Raw genomic sequence first — 22,041 nt, 5'->3', positions numbered from 1 at the left:
CCACCACCTCATCCATCTGTCCATCCATTCATATACCCACTAAACTATCCACCCACCCATCCACCCATCCATTCATCTACCCATCCATCCATCCATCCACCCACCCATCCATCCATCCATCCATCCATCCATCCATCCATCCATCCTCCCTCGCTCTGTTCCCTTTTGTGTACAAGCTGTACATCCTGAGTGTCCTGCTCTCTCCCCGTACTCTCCTGCATCACAGCTGCTTGGCCATCATTAGCTCAGGCTCCCTTGTGATGTCACCGACCACCAAGCCCAGCAGCCATTCCCCTATGGCCTGAGGACATCTACACTTCCTTCCATCATGACCCAAATTCAATTTTTAAAAAATCTTCTCCTGACCCTCTGGCCCCTGAGCCAGCACAGGGCACAATGTATGGAGCAATAAGCATGCGTGTGGCCTGATGTAGGGAGAAGATGCTGACACAGCACTGGACTCCATGGTGGGCCCTTGGCTGCTCAGCAGCTTGACCTTCTGCAAGTTCAGAAGGCATGATTGTCACTGCACTGACACCCTGCTAGTCCTGGGGCCTGCTACTGACCGGGTTTACATGTCCATTTCTCAAATGGACCAAAGAAACCACTTCTTCATGGTGACCAACTCACCACCTGCTGACAGATAAGCAACCAGCTCTGCCTTTCCATTTAGTCCAGTTAGTGTCTCCGTTGCCATGACAACTGTGCTGCAAGGACCACTCGGCTATAGGCTCTCAAGCTGTCAGGTTTAGATGGGTCTGAGGAATCACAGATCCCAGAAGCCCCTTCCTAAAGAGGCCAGTGGCTTTCCCCGGCTGTGTAGCACCCAGAGTTGGCCTCTCACTCTGGTTCTCAGGACCCTCAGAGGGCCTGGAAGACAGGCACTGTTGGGAACCAGGACGCCCCTGAGGCAGCAAGCTATTTCTGTCTACTATGCTTCTAAAGAGCAGGAGGGCTGTTCCCAGGCTAGGAGGGCAGGGAGGAGCCTTGGCCAAGGGAGTCAGAGGAATCCTGGTCTTAGGGAGGTGCTGCCTTGAGATCAGGTGAAGTGTTGGCTCACATCTTGGATGGGACACATTCATCTGGAGTTAAGGTTGCATCTGAGGGGGTGTGGAGAGTGGTGTTCTCTCACCCCGGACTGGCACTAGTGTGTGGGTTCCAGGGTTGGGGAGAAAGAAGTTCTAGGAAGGATGGATAGTACACACACACATCACATACCTCACACACACATTGTATACCACACACACTATACACACACACCACACACAAGACACACACATACACTACACACACACTGCATACCACACACACATACACTACACACACACCACACACACACCACACACACCTCACACAACACACCACATAACACACATACACATACACCACACACACCACACAGACATGTATACACACACCACACACACACACCACACATACATGTACACATACACCACACACACACACATACACGCCATACACACACACCACACACACTACACATATACACATACACACCACACACACACACCACACCCACTACAAGCTCCAGAGTCACATCTGTCACTGCCTAGTACATGAGCCTCTTCCTGGAAGCCCAGAAGGTAAAAACTAAAATCCAGATAGGCAATGGCCCTATCTCTGGCCAACTCTCTACCCTGCCGGGGCTGGAGCTCCCCTTCCTAATCTAAGGGCCTGGGCAGTTTAAGAAGTACTGGGAATAAGGCTTGATGAAGCAGGCTTGTAAATCTCAGGTAAGCAGGGGGCTTGTACATTCAAAGTCACCCTGGGCTGTGTAGAGAGAGCCTGCCGTACAGCCTGCTTAGCATGCGTGAAGCCCAGACTCAAACCCCGGTACTGAAAATGAAATAAGCACAAGGCAAACGGAGGAGGAGCTGGGTCTGTCCCCGCAGACGAGAACAACAGAGTAGAGCTATGAACGCCAGAGAACAAGGCCATGACTGAGGGCATCGACTGGAAAATCCCGAGCTTTCATGACCCGATTCTTCTGGGGCCTCCTGGAGTGAAGGTGGATGTGTGGGGACAGATGACAGTTTCCATGATCGATGGTCCAGTTTCCATGATCGATGGTCCCAGGTAAAACGCTTACACAGAGAGCTGCATTCCCACCCTAGCAGGCCACTGTTCCAAGGAGGGCATTTTGAATGAAGCAGCCATGGATGCAGGTTGGAAGTGAGAAGCACTGCCCGGATCCTTTCAGCTCCTCACACCTAGAACCCTGTCTCAGGCGCCCAACTTCCAGAATCCCCATAAACACACAGGACATGCCCTAGCCCAGGATAGATGGCCTTTCTTCTTTCTTGGTGCTCTGTTATCCATTGTCCAGACTGCCTTGTTTCCAGGATCCTTAAGGGACCTAAAAATCACACACTTCTGAATGACCACCCAATCCACTGACTGATTTTAACTCCAGTTTGTGAGGGTTCTAACACAGGAAGAGCCCTCAAGCTCCATCTGGCTGGTAAGTGGCACCTCAACCCTATCCCAAGAGAGACACCATTGTCATGGCCACTTTGAGCAACAGAGGATTCAGCAGTGGATGTTGGGGTTACCCTGGACCCTAAGCTGCTGTGAGCATGGAAATCCACAGTTCCCCACTTTGTCCCTTCTCTGGGAAGTGCCAGGGACTGAATGGGGAAGACCACACTGTACACACAGCACAGGCAAACAGGTGCTGTCAACAGGCAAGGGGAGAAAACATCTACGTGTATAGATACCAGATCTCCGGGGTGTCTGCTGGCGTTCTGAACTAACCCCCTACGGCCTCATCCTGTTCTGCTGTCTCCTGAGTATATACGCTCTATTAGCCTCTTTCACACAATCCCCAGCCTCTTAGTTAGGGTTTCTATTGCTGCATGAAACTCCGTGACCAAAACACAAGCTGGGGAGGGAAGGGTTTAGGTGGCCTACACTTAGCATCACTGTTCATTAGCGATGGAAGTCAGGACAGGAACTCAAACAGGGCAGGATCCCGGAGGAAGGAGCTGATGCAGAGGTCATGGAGGGGAGCTGCTTACTGGCTTGTTCGTCATGGCTTCCTCAGCCCGCTTTCTTACAGAACCCAGGACCACCAGCCTAGGGATGCACTACCCACAGTGCACTGGGCCCTCCCACCATTGGTCACTAATTGAGAAAATGCCTTACAGCTGGATCTCATGGAGGCTTTTCCTCAACGGAGGCGCCTTCCTCTCTGATGACTCTAGTTTGTGTCAAGTTGATGCACAAAACCAGCCAGTGGTACACCCCAGGCTCAGCTCCAGGGTACTTCAGCTCTGGATTCCAAAGCACACAGGTGGGAAGAGGTGGCATGTTTCGATGCCAGCTAAGTGAGGTCCCAGAACCTCAGGGCTGGCCGCACATCCTGCCTAGGGCACATCCTCCCAGGCCGAGTAAGACAACAACCCCCGCCCCAACTGGCCTGGGCTGCAGTGCTCAGCATCAAGTCTATAGAATCACTCTTGAAAAAGCCAGGCAGAGCGGAGGCAAGGTCATGAGTGGCACATGCCATCGTGAGTCATGAAAAAGACAGACTGGACATGAGCACCCTGAGAGCCCAGCACAGCTTGACGGCCTTCTTGCCACTGGAGTGCAGAGTCCTGCAAGGAAGGTCAGGGTCACCTGACACTGACTTCTGGGTCATCTGGAGTCTCCTGTAGGCCCCCCCTCTTAACCACAGGGCTTTCAAAATCCCAACAATATCACGCACCACCGTACTGTGAGAGGATGAGGTGACATGAGCCACCAAGCTACTAGAAGCTTATCTGGCATGGCTGGAAGGACCAGCTGAGACTGTCTCTAAAGTCCCGGCTCAGACAGGCTGATCCCCTCCAGGATAAATACTCTCTTATTTAACCAAAATTTGACTTGGACCTTTCCTCCCCCTCCCACCAGACATACCCCTGAAGGCACAGAAGCAGGAAACATGTCCTCACATCCAGGAAGAGTATGGAAAGGGGACAGCCCACAGCAGCCTACCGGCGACGTGTGACATTTCTTTAACTCGTGTATATTTAGCTTTCCAATAATATATCTGGCTTCTGACAAAAATACTGCTCTTTCTTCTCCATGTCTCTGAGCAAAATTGGCCTTGGGGCCAATGCAGCATGGTTACTCTTTGGTTGTGCACCCCCAGGGCCCAGGCAGATCTATTTCCAGAGGTTGGCCCGGGTTTTCTGCCTGTACAGATGTGGGGGTGGTTAGTTCAGGAAAAGGGAGACAGCCCCCACCAAGACCTTCCTGGACAGTCAGGGAAAGAAGTAACCAATCTTGGTTACGGTTCTCCCATGGAGCAAAGGTCGGGAGGGTGCACCTTCAGGCTGTCTCAGCGTAGAGTAGAGGCTTTCCGCAGACATGCGCATCCCAGTACCAGAGTCTCTGGGGATGTAATGCCCCGTGGCATGAGATTTGAGCTTCAGGAGGCGCTCAGGCTGCTGATGTGAAATGGGGAGGTGTCTTGGATGATCTGGGTAGGTACAGTATTATTACAAGGTGCTTACAAATGGGGATGCAGCCTGAGTGACAACAGGTGGCTCTGAGGACAGAGGAGGAGGTCACTAGTCAGGGCACAGAGACGATGCCCTCTTCATCCCTGGGGACAACTCCATCTTCGCCCACCAAGACACACGCTTGGCTTCTAGCCTCGAGGCCAGAAAGACAGATCTGAATGATTTGTAGTTGCATAGCTTTGTCCCGCCAGCCGTAGGGAATGCATGTCCCTCCCCGTGACCTGTGAGTGCCAAGCTGAGAGAGACTCTACCGTCCTCTCCTCTTTAGTGGGCCCTGAGATCTCTTGGCCACTGCTGACCTGCTGGTAGCTTTTCTGGCCTCTGCTGGTTCCCCCTCTGTGCTCCGTGAGCCACAGGAACGCTTCCCAGTGTTGGGCTATTTTTGTGATTCACTCAAAAATAGGTTCCTCTTTTTAGAGTCAGAAACCTGGCTCCAGCAGGTGTACCGAGCCTTTTGACGGCGAGACTCGGTGATGTCATCTACAACGTTCATCCTCAAGAACTGCACAACCTAGTTACAAAAAGAAACTGCAAAAAAAAAAAAAATCTCAGAACATTCTAAAAGGTCTATGATTTTGTGTCAGTCCTCACTCACAGCTGTCCTGGGTTACACGCGGCCTGTGGGATGCAGGTAGAGTTCCCATGATGCATTGCTGGAGCCCAGCCTTTCACAGGTATTTAAAGTCAAGGACTAGAACTTTCTGCCCAGCCTGGGCCTGTTGACTCTGCTGTCCTTCGTCTTTCCTCCCTTCCATGGGTGGAAGCCACAAAGCCACTGCCTTCCTGCTTTATTGCTGAGAAGGCTCATGAGGACGAGGTTGCCTTTCACTCTGACTTTCCAGAACATTAAGAGACTGCAGAAGAATTTTCCAGCCACTGAAGAGTAGATGGGCATGGAGCTGTGGTGGCTACAAGCCCTCCTGCTGCCTCACTCCTGTGTTGCAACCTCCATCAGCGACTGCTGCATGGCCTCTGGTATGTGATAACTCGAGCTCAACTTGTAAAATGGAGATAATAACATTTCCTATAGAGGACCAGGTAGAAAATAGTCTAGGTTTCATGGGCAATTACTCTCTGTGACTATTACTCTGTCTTACGACTGTAGCACAAAAGCAGCCAAGAACAGTGTTCTAAATAAATGTGTTACAATAAAACTTTATTTATAAAACCGAATGGAGGGCCAGATTTGGCCTATTGGGCCATCGTTTGTTGGTTGCTACTGTTCAGTAACTGGGAGGATTAAAAGAATGAATAAATCTGTGAGAACAAAGCAAGTACTGGACAGTGTCTGTCCTGGGTATCAAAGCAGAAGCACGGGCCAGAGAGGACAGGCTGTGGTGTGGTTGGTGTCCAAAAAGCAGCCTAGAGATGCCTGGGCTTTCCCAGCAGTAGAGCAGGTACAGGCTACCCCCTCCACTAATGACCACACAGTGATTGATTGCCCTGTGGTTCCAAGGGCCACGTGGAGTTCCCAGTCGCCTGGCTTCTCGTGGTTTTTCCAGGAACCTCCATGATTATTTCAGGACGGGACGTGCCATGGATTTATTCCTTGATTCTCATCACATTTTTGCTTAGTTCTTTCTAGGTTTCTAATATGACATCAACTGCCGATTTTTCAGTCTCGTGAGAATGAGGACCACCACAGGAGCATGTCTGAAAGATGGGGATACCTGAGGCAGGGAGAGAAGTAAGTGCAGGCCTGTTTGATTCAAAGCCTAAGCCCAGCTTCTGTTTGGGATGAGGAAGAAATGTGTACCATGGGAGGGCTATGGTCGGTGAGGAGAGCGCACTTAAACCAGAATTAAAACGCAAGTGTCAGCTATGTAGGTAACTAAAAGGAGGGTGCTCTGTGTTCCCGCCCATCTCCTCTGGAGTCCTGCAGGCGGCTCTGCATTTCATTAGTCTGCCACCTGCAGCGGGACATCTCAGTGCTGTCCCCTCGTCTGTAGCAGGCCTGCACAGTGCCCGTTTCTTGACCGCCCTCTGGCAGGGCCCTGGACGCATTGTGGTAGACCTCTGCTCGGTCTTTTACCCTTGACATCTGCATCACTTTGTTCCAAATTGTGAGGAGAGGACACTTCGGTGTGTTCCATACTTCAGAAACTCAAGAGGCAGAGGCAGGATGACCACTCCTTCAAGACCAGGCTGTGCCACATAGATTTTATCTCAAAAACAAGAAACAAGCAAACAACCCTCCCACACACCCCAACAGAAACGTGCAAAAAGCACAATCTGGGGCCACTGGTGTTTTCATGGTGAAGCTGACGGGCTCGAATTTCTGGTCAGAACTTCTGTCTGGTCTGCAAAGGCCTGTTTGGAGTGTTCTGGTTACAGGCTTGTTTTCTGTTTGGACACACGAACCAGATTTTCTTTACTGCTGTCTTCCACGCTTTGGTAGCTTTGGGTCCCATTTACTACCATGCTGTCCAGAGGGTCCTTCAGTGCGGGTTTATCTTAGGTGTCTCTGTCTACAATTTTAGCTTCTAGGTGGCGACAGAGAGCGTTTTTTTAGGGCCTCACACTAGCAAGGCTAATGATCCACTGCTCAGGTCACCTCAGCCTCCTTGGCTTGAGAAACCACCTCATTTTAAACTGTTCCTTCTCTTATGGAGACGAGGAGTTTGGTGCACGTTTTCTTACATTTCCCATTTCTCAGGCTCTGAGGGTGCAGTCTGGATTTCACATCTCTGGTGTTGTTGTACGTGTTTCTGTATCCTGTGGGAAGCCGCATGCTCTCTCCCATCTGTATCTCCACTTACAGCAGTTATTTAGACTTATCTCTCTTTCCCCGGGTTCTATGTTCCCCACTTGGCGGTTTCTGTCTTGACCTCAGTTGTAAAGTGTGCCGTTGCTCCCAGCTGGCTCTCAGGATCAACTTCCAGAAGGTTTCCTGGTTGGTACATCACGTGAGCCTCACACAGTAATGTGTATGTCCCAGTTGCTCCATTAACCCTGGGGTTTCATGATGCAGAAAGGATAGAGGGCAGCCTGTGCTTGAGAGCCTTGTGGGAAGTTTGACCCCCCCCTCACCTCATCCCGACACCCCTGCCTAGATATTTGCAAGATTTATCCTTAGAGTTCGTACATCAAAACATTTGCTAAAATGTGTCTAGGTGTCCTTTACTATGCCAAAGTGGCTGGGAAGCAGAGACCAGCTAGCCAGTACATAGAGTTTTACGCTGCTGAGCTAACTGTGGGTTTTATAGCTCCCCAGTGGTTGAATGCTGGCAATTTCATGTGATCTGGGTTTGCTCCCTACAGTGTGTGTGTGTATGTTTGGATGTGCGCATGTTTGTGTATGAGTGAGCATTCATATATGTGCGCATGAGTGTTGAGGCCAGAGGTCAATCTTAGGCATTGTTCCTCCTGAGGAGCCTGGAGCTATCCCATTAGACTGAGCAGCTGACCAGTGAGCCCCAGGGACCCACTGGTCTCTCTCCTTGCTCCCAGCATTGGGGTTACAAGTGCGTGCCACCATGCCTGGACTTTTATGTGGGATTCTGGAGATGGACCGTGCTTGTGCTTTATCAGTCTTTCCAGATACCCTTTCCTCAGTTGTCCCTATCCCCTTACTGCGGAATGTACCAGAAGCCAAATTCTGGCTGCCCCGTGGGCTGCTGCTGCTGGGGCGTCTATTTCGGCTCTGCCTCCTGTCCTGGTGTCCTCTTAGCTCTCTTTCTTTCCTCTCACTGGATTGATCCTGCCAGCCATTTCCTCTGAATTCTGGAAGAGCGTCTCAAGTGCATCCTCCACACCATTGATTTTTTTTCCCTCTCTGCCTCTGCTGCAGATTCCTGTCCCATTATCCGATGTGCAGCTTCTTCCCAGTCCTCTGTGTCCCGTCCCCGCATCACTTCGCCCACACTAAAGCAGAGGCTGCCTTTCTTCCAGGCTCCCCAGAACTTCCTGCCTGTTCTCTCTTCTGAGTATTTTATCCCTATTTCCTTAGTGGTCTTTACTATCTAGACACTCACATACAGCTTACTGAGCAGTTAGGTTTGGTTGTAGGTGATGAGAAATGATTCTGGAAGCTTCCCTTTTAATGGGAGGAATGGGCCCTAGAAGGAGAAGGTGGATAGTCTGTCTAAAGTCGTGGGCCATGCCCCACCCCGGAAGATATGCTGAAAGCCCAGCACTCTGGAATAGAATCTCATGGGAAAACAGGGTCAGCAGCAGAGGGTGTTTTTTTTTTTTTTTAAACCAGGATTCGGCTATAATGGAATGGGGTTGACTCTTAGTTCAGCTTGGGGAGTGTCCTGATGAGAGGCCAGTGTGGAAAAGGGAGGTGGGACCACAAGAGGTGCAGCTAGAACTTGGCAGCCACAGGCCAGGAGCTCCCAGGACTGTGGACACCAGAGGCTGATGGAAAGGTAAGCTTGGAGAACTCACGGTGCCGCCCACACCCCACCCTCTGCCCCCACCCCAACCTCTAGAACCAGACCAGAGAGTACACACTCCTACTGCCAAGCCGCACCATGCTGCAGCACAGTGAAATCAGCCCTAGGAAACCAACACGGATGTGGGTTTGTGAGCTGGAGATGGCCAGGAGAAAGGACAATGCCTCTTTCCCTGAGCCTCTGAGCTATGCACCGCTAGGATCTTTTCTCCCAACCTTGGCTGCACAGGGAGCTGGGGGCAGCGGGGCAGAGGCAGCACCAGACTCCAGGTGGAATTCCAGCCCTCCACTTCCCCTGTGGGACTGAGAGGTTACCCAACCACTTTGACGCTCAGCGAAATTGATCTCAAAACCTCTTTGCCAGAGGACTTTGGGAAGCTCTAAAGAAGAAATGATGGGCAAGGGGTGGAGCCTTGGGTTGGTGGCCGGCCCTGTGTTGGTGACTAGTCAGGGGCTGGAGGCTGGAAAGGCAGGGTATTTGGGTTGCTGCTTTCAGCACTGTTTCCATTACGTCTTTTTTGAACTTGGTCGATGAGCAGAGCATCCCGCTCCGCCCTGGATCCTGAAACCTCAGCTCCGCACATGTGGCCTTTCCTTTAGAACTCAGCTGGGCCTTGGAGGCCAGAAGCTATTTCAAGAGCCTGCTCTGGGGAGACATTCCACGTGTGACAGGACAAGACTGGCACAGCAGAGCCTCCTTCCCCACTGGCCCAAGTCCTCCAGGCTCCACAGGGCCCATCTAGAGCCTGCAACAGCATACTCCTTGACAACATGGAGGGAAAGCATGGGCAATAGCAACCTGGGTTATCCACGGGGGCTGGTCCTCATTTGCAGAGACCTCCAGGGTCAAAGTGTGACCCACAGGCTCTGTCTATTTTGGAGGAGACCAGGAGGTGTGCAGTTCTTCTGGGTCCCCTGGCTCCCTAGCTCTGAGCTCTGGATCCCCATCAGTGAAACTGGACAATCTTATGACCTATGATTTAGAACTGCCATCTGCTGTGTCAAAGCAAACCTTGGACCCGTTTGAGTCAGAAAAGACGCCAGCAGTCGGCATGTGAGATCTTCATGCCGACAGCGTTACCTGTGGCCACGCGGGGATGGGAGGGAAAGAAAGAAGTCCATAGCTCTGAGCGCCAGCTGCTTCCCTCCACACTCAGGAGAAGAGCAAGTTTCTTAGCTGAGTGCTCAGATGTTGGGAACTGGCTTGAAGCTCTGTTTCCAGCCTCCGCATCACCCTGGTACTCCTGCTCCCCGTGCCTCACGTTCTGTGGAACTCTGATGCTCCCCTAGCAGAGTGTGCCTGCTACCCTTGGCCCTGCAGCTCTCCTTCCCTGCATCCTGCAGTCTGGGATCCTGCTGGGCCTCTGCCCAGCACTCTCTTCCTTAGAGGCAGAGCTGATCCCTTACCCTGGTGGCAGGAGTCACTTCCCCCTCCTTTGCCCTAGATCCCTCATTTCCCTTGAGAGTGGATATTCTTCCTGGCCATGCTGTGACCGACCTGAGAACAGGGGTGGGTGCAATGATATCCGGGTGCCCAGGAGAGGGGCCAGCATCTGATAGGGGTTGGAGTTTGCAGCAGACAGTGAAAGGAAGACATATTTACAAGAGTCTCAAGTTGTCTCCCTCCATCCCTAGAGTGACTGACGCTGGGTGGGATCAGGAGATGGGCTCTCAGTCCTAACAGCAATGCTTCGTGATGGGCCAGATAGCTCCTGGCTCCCGCCCCTTTGCAAGAGACGAGACATGGGTGGGTGCCCTACTTGTCATTCAAACATGGCTGAAATAGCCATACAAGTTCCAGGGGCACAGAACCTGGCTATCAGTGAGCTAATAAGCCATGGGGAAGCTCAAGGAGGCTGACTCCTGAGGTCTGAGAGGTCAGAAGGGAGAGTTGGCCCTGAGGCCTATACTGAAGTCAAGGCTGGGACAGGGCATGTGGACCCCCACACCCAGGGGCATCATTGTCCTAGTGACAGGCGGCACCTACCTTGAGCTTTTTGACGCTGGTGCAGGGATCGTTGGAGAAGCTCTCTGTGTCTGAGATCTCGATGTCCTCCCCGTACAGAACCCCGGTCAGGTCATTCCTCACCTGTGGACAGAGACAGATCAAGAGCTCAGGCGGGCTGTTGTAGGGAGGCCCATTCATCAGGGTTGGCCAAACCGGGGAGCGATTTTCCCCACTCCTCTAAGAGAAAGAAGGGAGCACCACCCTGTCAGTGATACTAGGGCATGACTCCAGGCTGGGGCTGCTCAGCCTGCTCTCAGAGTTCCCACAAGAGGCAAGGTGAAGAGATGGCATGGCCAGCAGCCCGTGTGGCCGGGCCCGGGTCAGGCTGTCTGTTTATGTTTTGCAGTATAAGCTCCAGTATGGCTTTCTGTTGCAGTGAAGACATAGCCAAGACTCCCAGAGAGACAATACAGGGCAGAGCGGGGAAGGAAACGGTGGTACCTGACCATGAGGTTCTGACCTGCGGGTTGTGCATGTGCCTACAAGGCAGGGGGCTGCCAACTGTCACGTCATCATGGTCAGCCAGTGAGGAAAGACATCAGGACTTTCAGGGGGACTGTGGCACCCTAGAGACTTCATGCTCTAAGGGCAACCACTGCTGTTCCACTGCCATGCTGGAAATGGCCCCAGGACATTTTGGGGGAAGAAATCAGAAATCCAGGCTTTTCCTATATAAAATCCCTTATAATTTCTGGTGTTAATCTTTGTTTAAAGTTTGGATTGAATGGAACAAAGATGGAGAGTGAATCTAGCTGGAAGCCATAGCTGGTTGCCCCTGATATGCAACAATGGACCCAATACTATAGGGCTATTAAGAAGATGAGTGGCTGGGACCCAGCTTGTGTCTTGATTTCTGGTTTGTTTGTGACCCTGTCCCCCAGGTGTGACCTTCCTCTCTCGGAGCCTAAGAGGAGGAGATTCTGAAGAGCATGGCTTGCTCACCCTGCTGGGACGGCCACTATCAGAACTGACAGCAACCAGTGTTTGTGAGGATGAGAGAGCACCTGGGACCCTTGGGAACCATGTCTGGGAATGCGCGGTGGTTCAAGATTCTGGGAAACAGAATGGCAGTGTCTCAGAAAAGCAAACACTGATTACCACCTGCTCCAGCAACCCCACTCCTGGGAATAGTTCCCACAAGAAATGATAGCAGGGACCTGTCATGTCCACTCATTCTGTCAGCTGCTTTTTCAGCACTATGTCAAAGTAGAGCAGCTGAAATGAGGGAGGATTTTTTTGTCTTATTTTTAATCTATCTATCTATCTATCTATCTATCTATCTATCTATCTATCTACCTATCTATCTATCTATCGTGTGTGTATGTGAATCCATGCCACATATGTGTGGTTGCCCGTAGAGATATTGTGGAGTTAGAGTTACAGATGGTTGTGAGCTGCCCAACATGAGTCATAGGAAATGAACTCAGGTTCTTTAGAAGTATGGCAAGTACTCTTAACTGTTGGTTCATCTCTGCAGCCCCAAGGAAGTGTTTGTTTTGGCTCACAGTCTGAGAGGACACAGTCCATCGTGGCAGAAAATGATGAAGGAGTTCATGGCGGTGGTGTGTACAGTCGGAAATTCTCACATCTCAACAAACCAGGAGAGCTCAGGCCAGAACTGGAGCCAGGTTACAACCCTCAGGGCCAGGTCCCCAGTGACCCACTTCCTCCAGCGAGGCCCTGTCTCCTAAAGGTTCCCTAAATGGTACTGTGGATGGGGGACCAAGGAGTCAAACACAGGAGCCAATGGGGGAGATTTTACCTTCCAACTGTAACATCCTCGTCCACAGGATATTATTCACAATAGCTCCAAAGTAGAAGCAACCCAGGAGCCTGTTGCTGGATGGACACCATAAACACATGGTATGCACACACAGTGTGATACACTAGTCAACTTTCAAAAAGATTGAGATTCTGTATTTGTTACAACATGGCTGTCTTAGAGTTTCTATTGATGTGTAGAGACACTATGACTACAGCAACTCTTATAAAGGAAAACATTTAACTGGGGTTGCTTATAGTTTCAGAGGTTTAGTCCATTGTCATCACAGTGAGACATGGTGGTGTGTTGGCAGATATGGTGTTGGAGAAGAAGATGAAAGTTCAACATTTTGATCTGCAGGAAAGAGAAAGTGATCTGTCTCTATACTGAGCATAGCTTGATCATAGGAGACCGCAGAATGCATCCCAACAATGACAAGCTTCCTCCAACAAGGTCACATTTACTCCAACAAAGCCACACCTCCTAATAATGCCACTCCCCTAAGAGCTTATAGGGGTCAATTACATCCAAACGATCACAATGAATTAATCTAAAGAAAGGCAGATGCAAAAAGACAATTATACAAGGTACTTGGAATAGGCAAATTCCTAGAGACAGGAGTGGAACAGTCACTGGGAGTAGGCAGATAGAATAGCATTTGGTGCTTAATGGGCTCAGAGCCTCAGTTTAGGGTGGTGCAAATGTTCATGGGAAGTATAACATGGCAGTTACACAGCTTGTGAAGTCCCTTGTCATTGCTGGCCAAGGTGTTCTGTATACTTTACCCCAATAAAAACTGACCTTCTTAGCTGAACAGTGGTGGTGAATGCCTTCAATCCCAGCACTTTGGGGGCAAAGGCAAGCGGATATTTGTGAGTTTGAGACCAGCCTGGTCTATAGATAGCTCTAGGACAGCCAGGGCTGTTACACAGAGAAACCCTGTCTCTAAAAAACAAAACAAAAACAGACACAATAGATCTTATGTTAACATTCAGAAGATCCATCTAAAGCAAACATCAATGTGTTGTTTTGGATAATCTGCCCCTGCATGTCACTGGTCATCAGGAAGCCACCACAAAGAAGGGGAGCAAGCATGCCAGTGGGGCCACCATGTTTTATTTCCTTGGGAGAGGGATGTAGACGGTTATTTGTGAGTTCCACTTGACGGTCCTGGGTGTTTATTTTATTCTATGGTTTTCCGGATGCTGGAGACATTTTGTAAAAGGAAGAAGCACTCTGCTACTTCCACAAGTGGGTCTCATCTCTGTGTTGTCTGCCTGCGTGGGGGTGCAAATCAGTGGGCTCACCCAGGGACAGGCACTGTCAAGACCCAGCTCTCTGTGTGTCACTCACATGTGGAGAGGTGACCCAACTTCCTTTGAATCTCTGTCTTCTCACCTGAAAGTGGAGGCAGCCGGCGAATGGCTCACTGCCTCGGTTTCAGGCTCATCTTGGAGCCGTGGAACGGCTTTGCACACTATGGAGTTCTGTACACTGCTTAAAAGCAAGAAAGAAACTCGTGGTTGAGGTGTCCGTGAGTATGTCAGGGCAGGTGTGAAAATCTGGATCATATTTTGCTTGATAAACAAACACATCCACCCTAAAGACAGTATTCTCCTGTCTCCGATTTCATCCACGAGCAACTGAGGGGAGACTCCCGGTCTTGTGATCTTTCCACACTCCTGCCTGCTGCTTCGGAGCTGGCTCAAGTGCCTGGTTTGCACTGTTAGCCATTAGCATGGCTGCAGCTCCTTGTTTGCACTCGGTTCGGGTATTTATTCTGATGGACATTTGAGGGTGGCAAGCAAAAGAAATTCACTCTAAAGCACAGGAAAGAAGGGTGTAAGGAACCACCCCACCCTCGTGTGGGGACTGGAAGACGCACTGCTTAGCCCCCAGGCGCCCAGGTTTGCCCTGAACCTGCAGGTTCTCTGGGGTAATGGGGCCAGTGTCTGAGCTGTTTGCTCTAGTCTGCGAGTCTCCGATTCTATGATTCTTTTCGTTTCTATTTAATAAAAGCAAGAACATGCTCTTCTGGGAAAGTAAGAGCCCTTCATTCCCGGGAAGATAAAACGAAGATGCTGATTGATGCATGATGGGGAGGGTGAGTTCAAAACTGAGAACTGGAAAACCACGGAATAGCAGAGCACATGTCTCAGCGGCCCAGGACACTGGAAGCTCAGTTGTGCCTGGGATCACGCGGTTGCTGCTCCCTGTACAGTGCGAGGGTGTTCTACCAAATACACACACACACACACACACACACACACACACACACACACACACAAGATCAAAACCCCAGATCCCAGGCTGTCAAATGGGAATCCTGTTTGTATCATGGTAGAGTTGAAAATTCCTTCTAGGAGTGCTGTGCCAGGACACTTTGTCTAGGAGACACACACCGGATAACCATGCAATCAAGTCACAAACATGACCTCATGTTTTAAGTAAGCTTATAACCTTGTGTTGGGTGGGCCATGTGGGCCAATGTGGAAATCTCCCAGTAATCTCACTGACTACCCTACCCTGTCTGGGTCCTGTGATGGCTTGCCCTGCCAGACCCTTGTCCCCACCATGTTCTGCTGCCCACACACAGGACCAATGAGGTCCCTTTTGTCCCTACCGATCCTCCACGGCAGCCTCAGATGCCTGACCTCCAGCAAGGCAATATCGAAGCCAAGCTCAGAAGTGCCAGGATGAAGCCCAAGCATCTGGGGAGGGACATTTACAGACCTCACTGTTCTCAGACAACACTCTTGCAGGGCTGAAATCACACATCCTGTCTAACCACTAACTGACTTTGGGACCTCACACTTTCATGAACAGGGCCCTGGGTTTTCCAGCATGAGAGCTGTCTGTCCCTCCAATCTCATGTGCCTGTTTCATGCTCGTTCATGCGTGACACTGACATCTCTGCTCAGGCACAGATGATGGTTACTGATGAGGGTGGCCGGTGATGGAGCTGCCCTACTCTCTGCCCTGTGCTGCTCTCTGTCAAGTGGGAGTGGGAAGCATCCCTCAGATGATGGCACTGGTGAACGCATGAGTAGTTGGTACCTGCTGAGGCTCTTGAGTTTAGTGCAACAGAGTCAGACTCAGGCCAAGAAGAAGAGCAGGAAGTGTCCAGCCTGGGCAGCAGCATACGCAAAGGTCCTGGGCTGGAGGATGATGGTACAGAAACTAGAGACTATCGAAACTGAAATTGAAAAGGAGACTAAAAGAATGAGTGGTTGGGGGACAGTGTTGGAATGAAGCAAGCAAGAAAGGAGAGGTGGGTGGGCCTGGAGCATGTGAGTCTTACAATTTATATTAAAGATGCTGTGATCTCCATGCTATGGAAAGTCATTGTGAGGAGTCCAGAGGGGAGCCAACCTGAGTGGAGCTGCGTTTGCGGTGATAACTCAGGTAGCTGTGAGGCCAATGATGAGTAAGACATGAGGCGTGCGTGTGTGTGTGTGTGTGTGTTTGTGTGTGTGTGTGTGTGTGTGTGTGTGAGAGAGAGAGAGAGAGAGAGAGAGAGAGAGAGAGAGAGAGAGAGAGAGAGAGATCCAGGTGAGAGATTCCAAAGGCTGATGACCAGGGGAGAATGGGAGGGCTGCCAGAAGCCACGAGTCACAGAAGCATTGAGGGTAACTGATAATGTGTATTTGTCTTCTATTGCTGTGGAACAAATTATACTGGCAACTTTAAACAATAAACACACATGATCGCCCTCATTCCCAGCAATGGAGAACGAGGGCATGGCAGTATGGTAGCCCTGGCCAGGTCCTTTTTATGACAGCACTGGCCTGTCATTGGAAAGACTATCGTGCCTCAAGGGCACCTGAGGATGCCTGGGTATCTCCCAACCGATTGGTGGGATTGAGATTTTCTATGTTAGTCCAGTGAGCTGCTCAGATTTCTCGCTCTGAGTTTAGGGGGGAATCTTTCCAGCTGCAGACCAAGGAAGAGGTGCATCTTTCCTCCATGCTGGGGCTCTTCTCCTACCCTCTTCATCTCAGTTCCCTCCTGTCCTGAGAGTATTGACTGAGCATTCGTGGTCAGACCACAGGTCTCAAGCAGGGCAGATTCAGAGCCAGTGAAGTGGGCAGCCAAGGACAGGAGGCTGTGGGAGCACCTGAGATCCCAAGACACCTCACTCTGATGGCCAGCCATTCCCAGGACACCATTCCCCTGGAGGCCACTGCCCCAGCCGAGAAATCATCCAGAAAGACAGTGAGAGCTCCAGGTGGAGGTGACTACAGATCTACCTGCACTTCTAAGTCTGAATGTTCTAATTAGGTTAGAAATGAACTCAGAGAAAAAAATGCGTCCGGGCTCTCCTACGGAAGCCGAGGTAACCTACTTTGTCATTCAAATGCACCCGCTATATATAGCAACAGATTGTGCTGAAATGTCACTCCTCTTACCTGACTAAAACGTATAATTATAGATTTACTGCTATTCATTCATGAAATGTGTCTTCACTTGATTAAACAGTTCATTCAAGAAAAATCCATTAACACACGGAGCATGTTCAAATATGGCTCCTTCAATGCTGAGGGCGCCGACAGAGTTAAGATGGTAATTAGGCTAAACAGGCTTTGAAATGTCCCAACGTTTGAATAATTCAGGTCACTTTTACTGGGGCTTCAGCTCCCCAGGAACTACCATTAATTTAAACTAATTAGAAAATTAGCACAGAGAAGATCAAGGCAGGAAGAGATGGCTGACTTCAAAATGGAAGAGCTGTCACAGGAAAGGGGACACCCTGTAGCAGCCAGTGAGTCAACAGTTAGAAGGTAGATTCTGGCTCCAAACCAGAAGGAGGAAGAAGTGGCGGGCAGAAAATGAGAATAATGACGTAGAAGGTGAAGACGATGAAGAAGAAAACATTCCAGTGAAGGGAAAGGTGGTAGTGAGCTCCCCAACCCCAGAGGCAAGCAATCAGGAGCTGGACGCTAAGTGGAGGCTTCCTCTTTACCACCAATGTGGGTGATTTTTCTACACAATGCTTACCCCATTCGCTGTTCTTTTTGAATGTTAAAGTTGCTGAAGCACCTCTGGATAGCTGTGGGGGAGTATTTTTTGCTTACCCTCTCCCCTAGGGTCTGACCCATGCACTTCAATTCTTTTAGACATTTCTCTCTGGCGGTGGAGATGGGTCTCATGAGTCCCACCCCACCTCTGCCACAATGGAACATCAATAGTCCCAACTTTGTGCTTGTGCCATGTGGGTAATCACAAGTGCAGAGAGTTCAAGAGGACAATGATCCTGTTACAGCCAGAGGACAGCACTCTACAGAGAAGTGCATTAGACCCTCTGTGTGCAGGCCGTGTGGGAGGGCACACGCAGCTGTGCACTAGCATCCCTCGCTGTGCACTGGCATCCCTCGTTGTGCACTAGCATCACTGACTTGCACTAGCATCACTGATTTGCACTAGCATCATTGATTTGTACTAACATCCCTCACTGTGTAGAGTCAGTTTTCTGGGTGATGATCTCAAGATAGGTTGAAGTCTTCATTTTGAACCTGAGAGCCTGACCTTCCTTGGGAAATGTGTCTTTATGGTGCAGATAAGGATCTAGAGAAGAGAGTCGCTGCCAAAACCCAGTGCTGGGTTTCCCCTAAGAGTAAGGTCAAGTGAGAGTAGAGACACAGAGGGAGGAAGGTGTGTGAAGGGAGGTGACCCGTGAAGCCATGTCTGCAGCTACCAGAAGCCAGAAGCAGTGAGGATAGGTACAGTCCGCTGACGCCTTGCCTGAGAGCCGTGAACTCCAGACTTGGCGGAAAACACATTCCTGTTGCTTTCACCTCCAGTGTGTTCTGATTTCGTTCGGCCATCAAGGAAGAGAACAAATGGGGCCTCCAGAAACCTGCTGTTCATGGATCCAAGCGAGGTTCCCACCGATGTCCTGCTCAGTCTAGACCCTCACACCTGGGCTTTCTGAGGGGAATCTGCTTTTTCTCTCCCTGTCTGTCCCAGGGTGTCTTATTTCTGTTACTGAGGACAGGAACATAGATGGGGAGTAGGCAAACATGAGTTGGACTTTGGGACACCTTGCTGGGGGCTGTAAAGGGGGTCCTTGGATTTGGGGCTGGCTTGTAAGGAGCTGACCCTGGTGGAGTTGGTCCACGTTCCTTTTCGCCACAAGCTCCTCAGACCCTGGAGGAAAGCGGAGTCCTGTGTAGAATGGCACACAGGAAGCCTATGAGGGGTGAGCGAAGGATGGGAGGATGCCCAGCGGGCACTAAATCCCTTCATACTTGGCTGCCAGGGGCTGAAGACAGAGTGGGAGAACTCTATGGAGTCAGCATCAATGGGGAAACAGTGAAACGACTTTCCAGGGTGGCCCATGGCTCTAGCCGTGGTAGCCACCCCTCTGTCTACATCCCAGTCCCTCCTGCCTCAGCTCCCTCCCTCTCTTGGAGCTCCATGCTAAGCCTCTGCCCTAGCCTCTCTGAGACTTGAATATGTGTAACCCTGGATGGATCCTTGTGGCCCCTCCCATTCTTACAAATTGAATGACACCCTTTTAGGGTACTGCAGGCTGGCTTTCCAGTTTAAAATCCTTTCCTGGTTACTATCATGGACACCACGGCTAGAACCTTCTTATTCCCATCTCTGGTCAGATTCACCTATGACTATATGGGCAGCCTCAACGCGGATCATGTCCCTTCTCCAAGACAGCACCCTGAACGACTGGTCTAACCTGCTTGGCTTCAGTCGGGATAGAGCCCTGGAGCCCTAGGCCCAGAACACTAACTAGGCTGTCTCTCTTGCTGGAACCCAACACTTGTCCTTACCCACACCCCCCAGCAGCCCGGTCCTGCTCTCTCTGGAATTTGACTTTAATGAGAAGCATCTCTGAGACTCCCAGTTAGGTTGGTCCAGTGGGAGGCCGCTGGGCGGGTGGTGAGGTCTCAACAGGTATCAGAAAAACAATGGGCTCCAGGGGTGTAAGGGCTAATGGCTGGCCCAGTAGGAGTCAGAGAGCCAATAAGATGCCAGCAGGGGTCTAAGGGCCAATAGGAGCCCTGCGGGGTTCAGCGAGCCAATGGGAACCCAGCAGGAGACAGAGGGCCAGAAGGACTCCAGAAGGCATCAGAGGCCCGGAGACCAGCAGGTGTGAAAAGGCACCACAAGGCCCAAAGAGGCCTCAGCAGGAGTCAGAGGGCAAGGAGGAGAAAGCTGAAAGTTCAGGATCTTTCTTTGTCCCTCTGCTCCGTTCTCTCTGACTGGGTTCCAGCACTGGTAAGGTTGGCCCTTCCTCTTGCCCTCAAGAGTGTGCGGTTGTGGTCCTGACTCCCACCACTGTCTCTCCTTGGGGCCTCGTTAGCCTGATTGGTTCCCCTGTCCTTGCCCAAAACACTTCTGTGAAGTTTGCTTTTTTTTTTTTTTCTGACCTCCAGTCCCCCACCACATGTCACGTTTCCTATAGGGTCCCTACTGGATAGAACGCTCCTGCTGACCCCGCCCCCATCACAGGTCACGTTTCCCGCAGGGCCCCTATTGGATGGACGCTCCGGCCTGCTTTGCAGGTGCAGGTTACCAAAGGATAGCCTGATGCCTTTACTCGCATCTTGTTTTTTACGCCACACTTGCTAGAGTCCAGTTCCTGGGCTCTGCTCACCCTCGCTGCTCGACGTAAACAACTCCTTCCCATGAAGTCCTCTAGGGGGTTCCAGGCTCAGCTCTCCGATGCCCCTCCTGCTGCTCTCCCCACCAATACCCTCCTCCCCCACTCCTCCAACCTCATTTCCTGTAACCAGGAACTTCCTCGTGTCACCCCGAGAATCACGGGGACTCTCACATAAGGTCCTCTCAGATTCAGACTCCCCACTGCTTCTGACAGAGAGAAGCTGAGCTGTCTCAGCTCCCTCAAGGTTAGGAATGACAACCTGTCTATCCCTGGCCCCGAGCCTGGAGCCAGCCCTCATCCCGCGCAGGTGCTGAGTGTGCGTCTTGGGTGGACACGGCCACCCCCGGTGCTGAGCAGGCTGCAGAGGCAACAGGGCCTGGACTGTGCTGAGCTCAGCAGTTTGGACGGTGCGACTTTCATAGGAGCTGGGGATCGAATCTACTCTGCCAGGTCGAAGTGGAATTTTCCAACTGGGGTGCAACTCCGAAAGCATAGCTGTCTCCATGGCATGTTAACCCACCCAGAGAGAGTCTGGGGGCTATATCACTGAGTGCTTGGTGCCGACTAAAGGGAGGCTAGAGAGGAGCCTATATGTCACCTTTGCTCCAGGTAATAAGAGGACAGCTTAGGTAGAAGTGCCAGAACACTCCAGAGGGAGATGGAAAAGACAGGCTGGGGAAGACAACACGTCTCTAACCAGAAAGGTGGGAACTCCCCTCCCCAGTGCCCTTCAGATGCCTTGTCCCTCGGTTGTGTGAGGATGCCACTTTTGGTCACTGGTGTAGACCTAGAAGGCATAGCTATGAGCAACCGGTGGGTAATTAGTATAAGGAGACACAGAGAGGTTGAGGCAGCTGCCTAAGGTCACACAGTTCACACAGAACACACGGAACCCAGGGCTTAACTTCAGTCTTATTTCTGGTCTGCAGCAAGGAAGCCTCTATCATTTCCTGCAAGGGGCCAGAGTGTAAGTGGTTTAGGCATTGCTGGCCTTCTGGGGTCTGGTTCCGCTGTTATATTGCAAAAGAAGCCATAAGCAACATGCAAAGCAATGAGCGTGGCTGTGTTCTTAGAGCCTCGAGCCCATGGTTCCGGGCTCGCTGCAGCTCACTGTGTGAAAGAGGAAACTACACAGATCTGTATTCCCATGGCTCTGCTTGCTGTAACTCTCCTTTCTGACTACTCTGGGGGACAAGAGAACCCTGGAATCCCTTTGTGTACCTCCACAGCTTACCCCGGGAGCTTGTAAAGTTAAAAATAACATCATCCACATTAGATGTGAGGGGGCAGTGGTCATCTCAGGGACAGCTAATCAGAGAGAGGGTGAGAAAACACGCTCGGGGTTCAGGGTCTGGGGGGCAAGTGGCGGTAATGCCATTGAACTAAAGCCAAGAGGTGTGTGGTTTCGGCAGGAGCAAGCTAGCCTGCATCCCATGAAACCCCAAAGGGATGCACAGATGCCCCTGGTGGGAGAGATCTTTTCACTCTTCCCTGGAAGGGGCAGTTGTGCCAGCTTGGTGACTCCCCACAGAGGACCAGAGGCAGCTGTTCACAGGCTGGAGACGGCAAATCGTGCGATGCGCTATGTTCCGGGGCAGGCTGCCAAGCAGAGCTGGGGTGCCTCTACACCCCACCCCTCCACCGCCTGCTGCCCTGCTGCTGACTCATGGGCAGGGCAGGAGTGTGCCAGAAGGATCCGAAATGGCTCTCTAGTGGAACACACCG

General features: G+C 51.2%; 1 protein-coding gene across 1 annotated transcript in view; it reads right to left on the bottom strand.

Moving 5' to 3' along the window:
- Nucleotides 1–22,041, bottom strand: part of Gabbr2 (gamma-aminobutyric acid type B receptor subunit 2) — a 343,542-nt gene that overhangs the window by 154,997 nt on the left and 166,504 nt on the right. The window contains exon 4 of the mRNA XM_057790816.1: nucleotides 10,910–11,011. Coding sequence (XP_057646799.1) covers nucleotides 10,910–11,011 — 102 coding nt within the window. The remainder of the gene's footprint in view (nucleotides 1–10,909; nucleotides 11,012–22,041) is intronic.

This window comes from Chionomys nivalis, chromosome 16 (assembly GCF_950005125.1).
Source record: "Chionomys nivalis chromosome 16, mChiNiv1.1, whole genome shotgun sequence".
Classification (NCBI taxonomy): domain Eukaryota; kingdom Metazoa; phylum Chordata; class Mammalia; order Rodentia; family Cricetidae; genus Chionomys; species Chionomys nivalis.
This window is presented reverse-complemented; position numbering and strand designations above follow the sequence as displayed.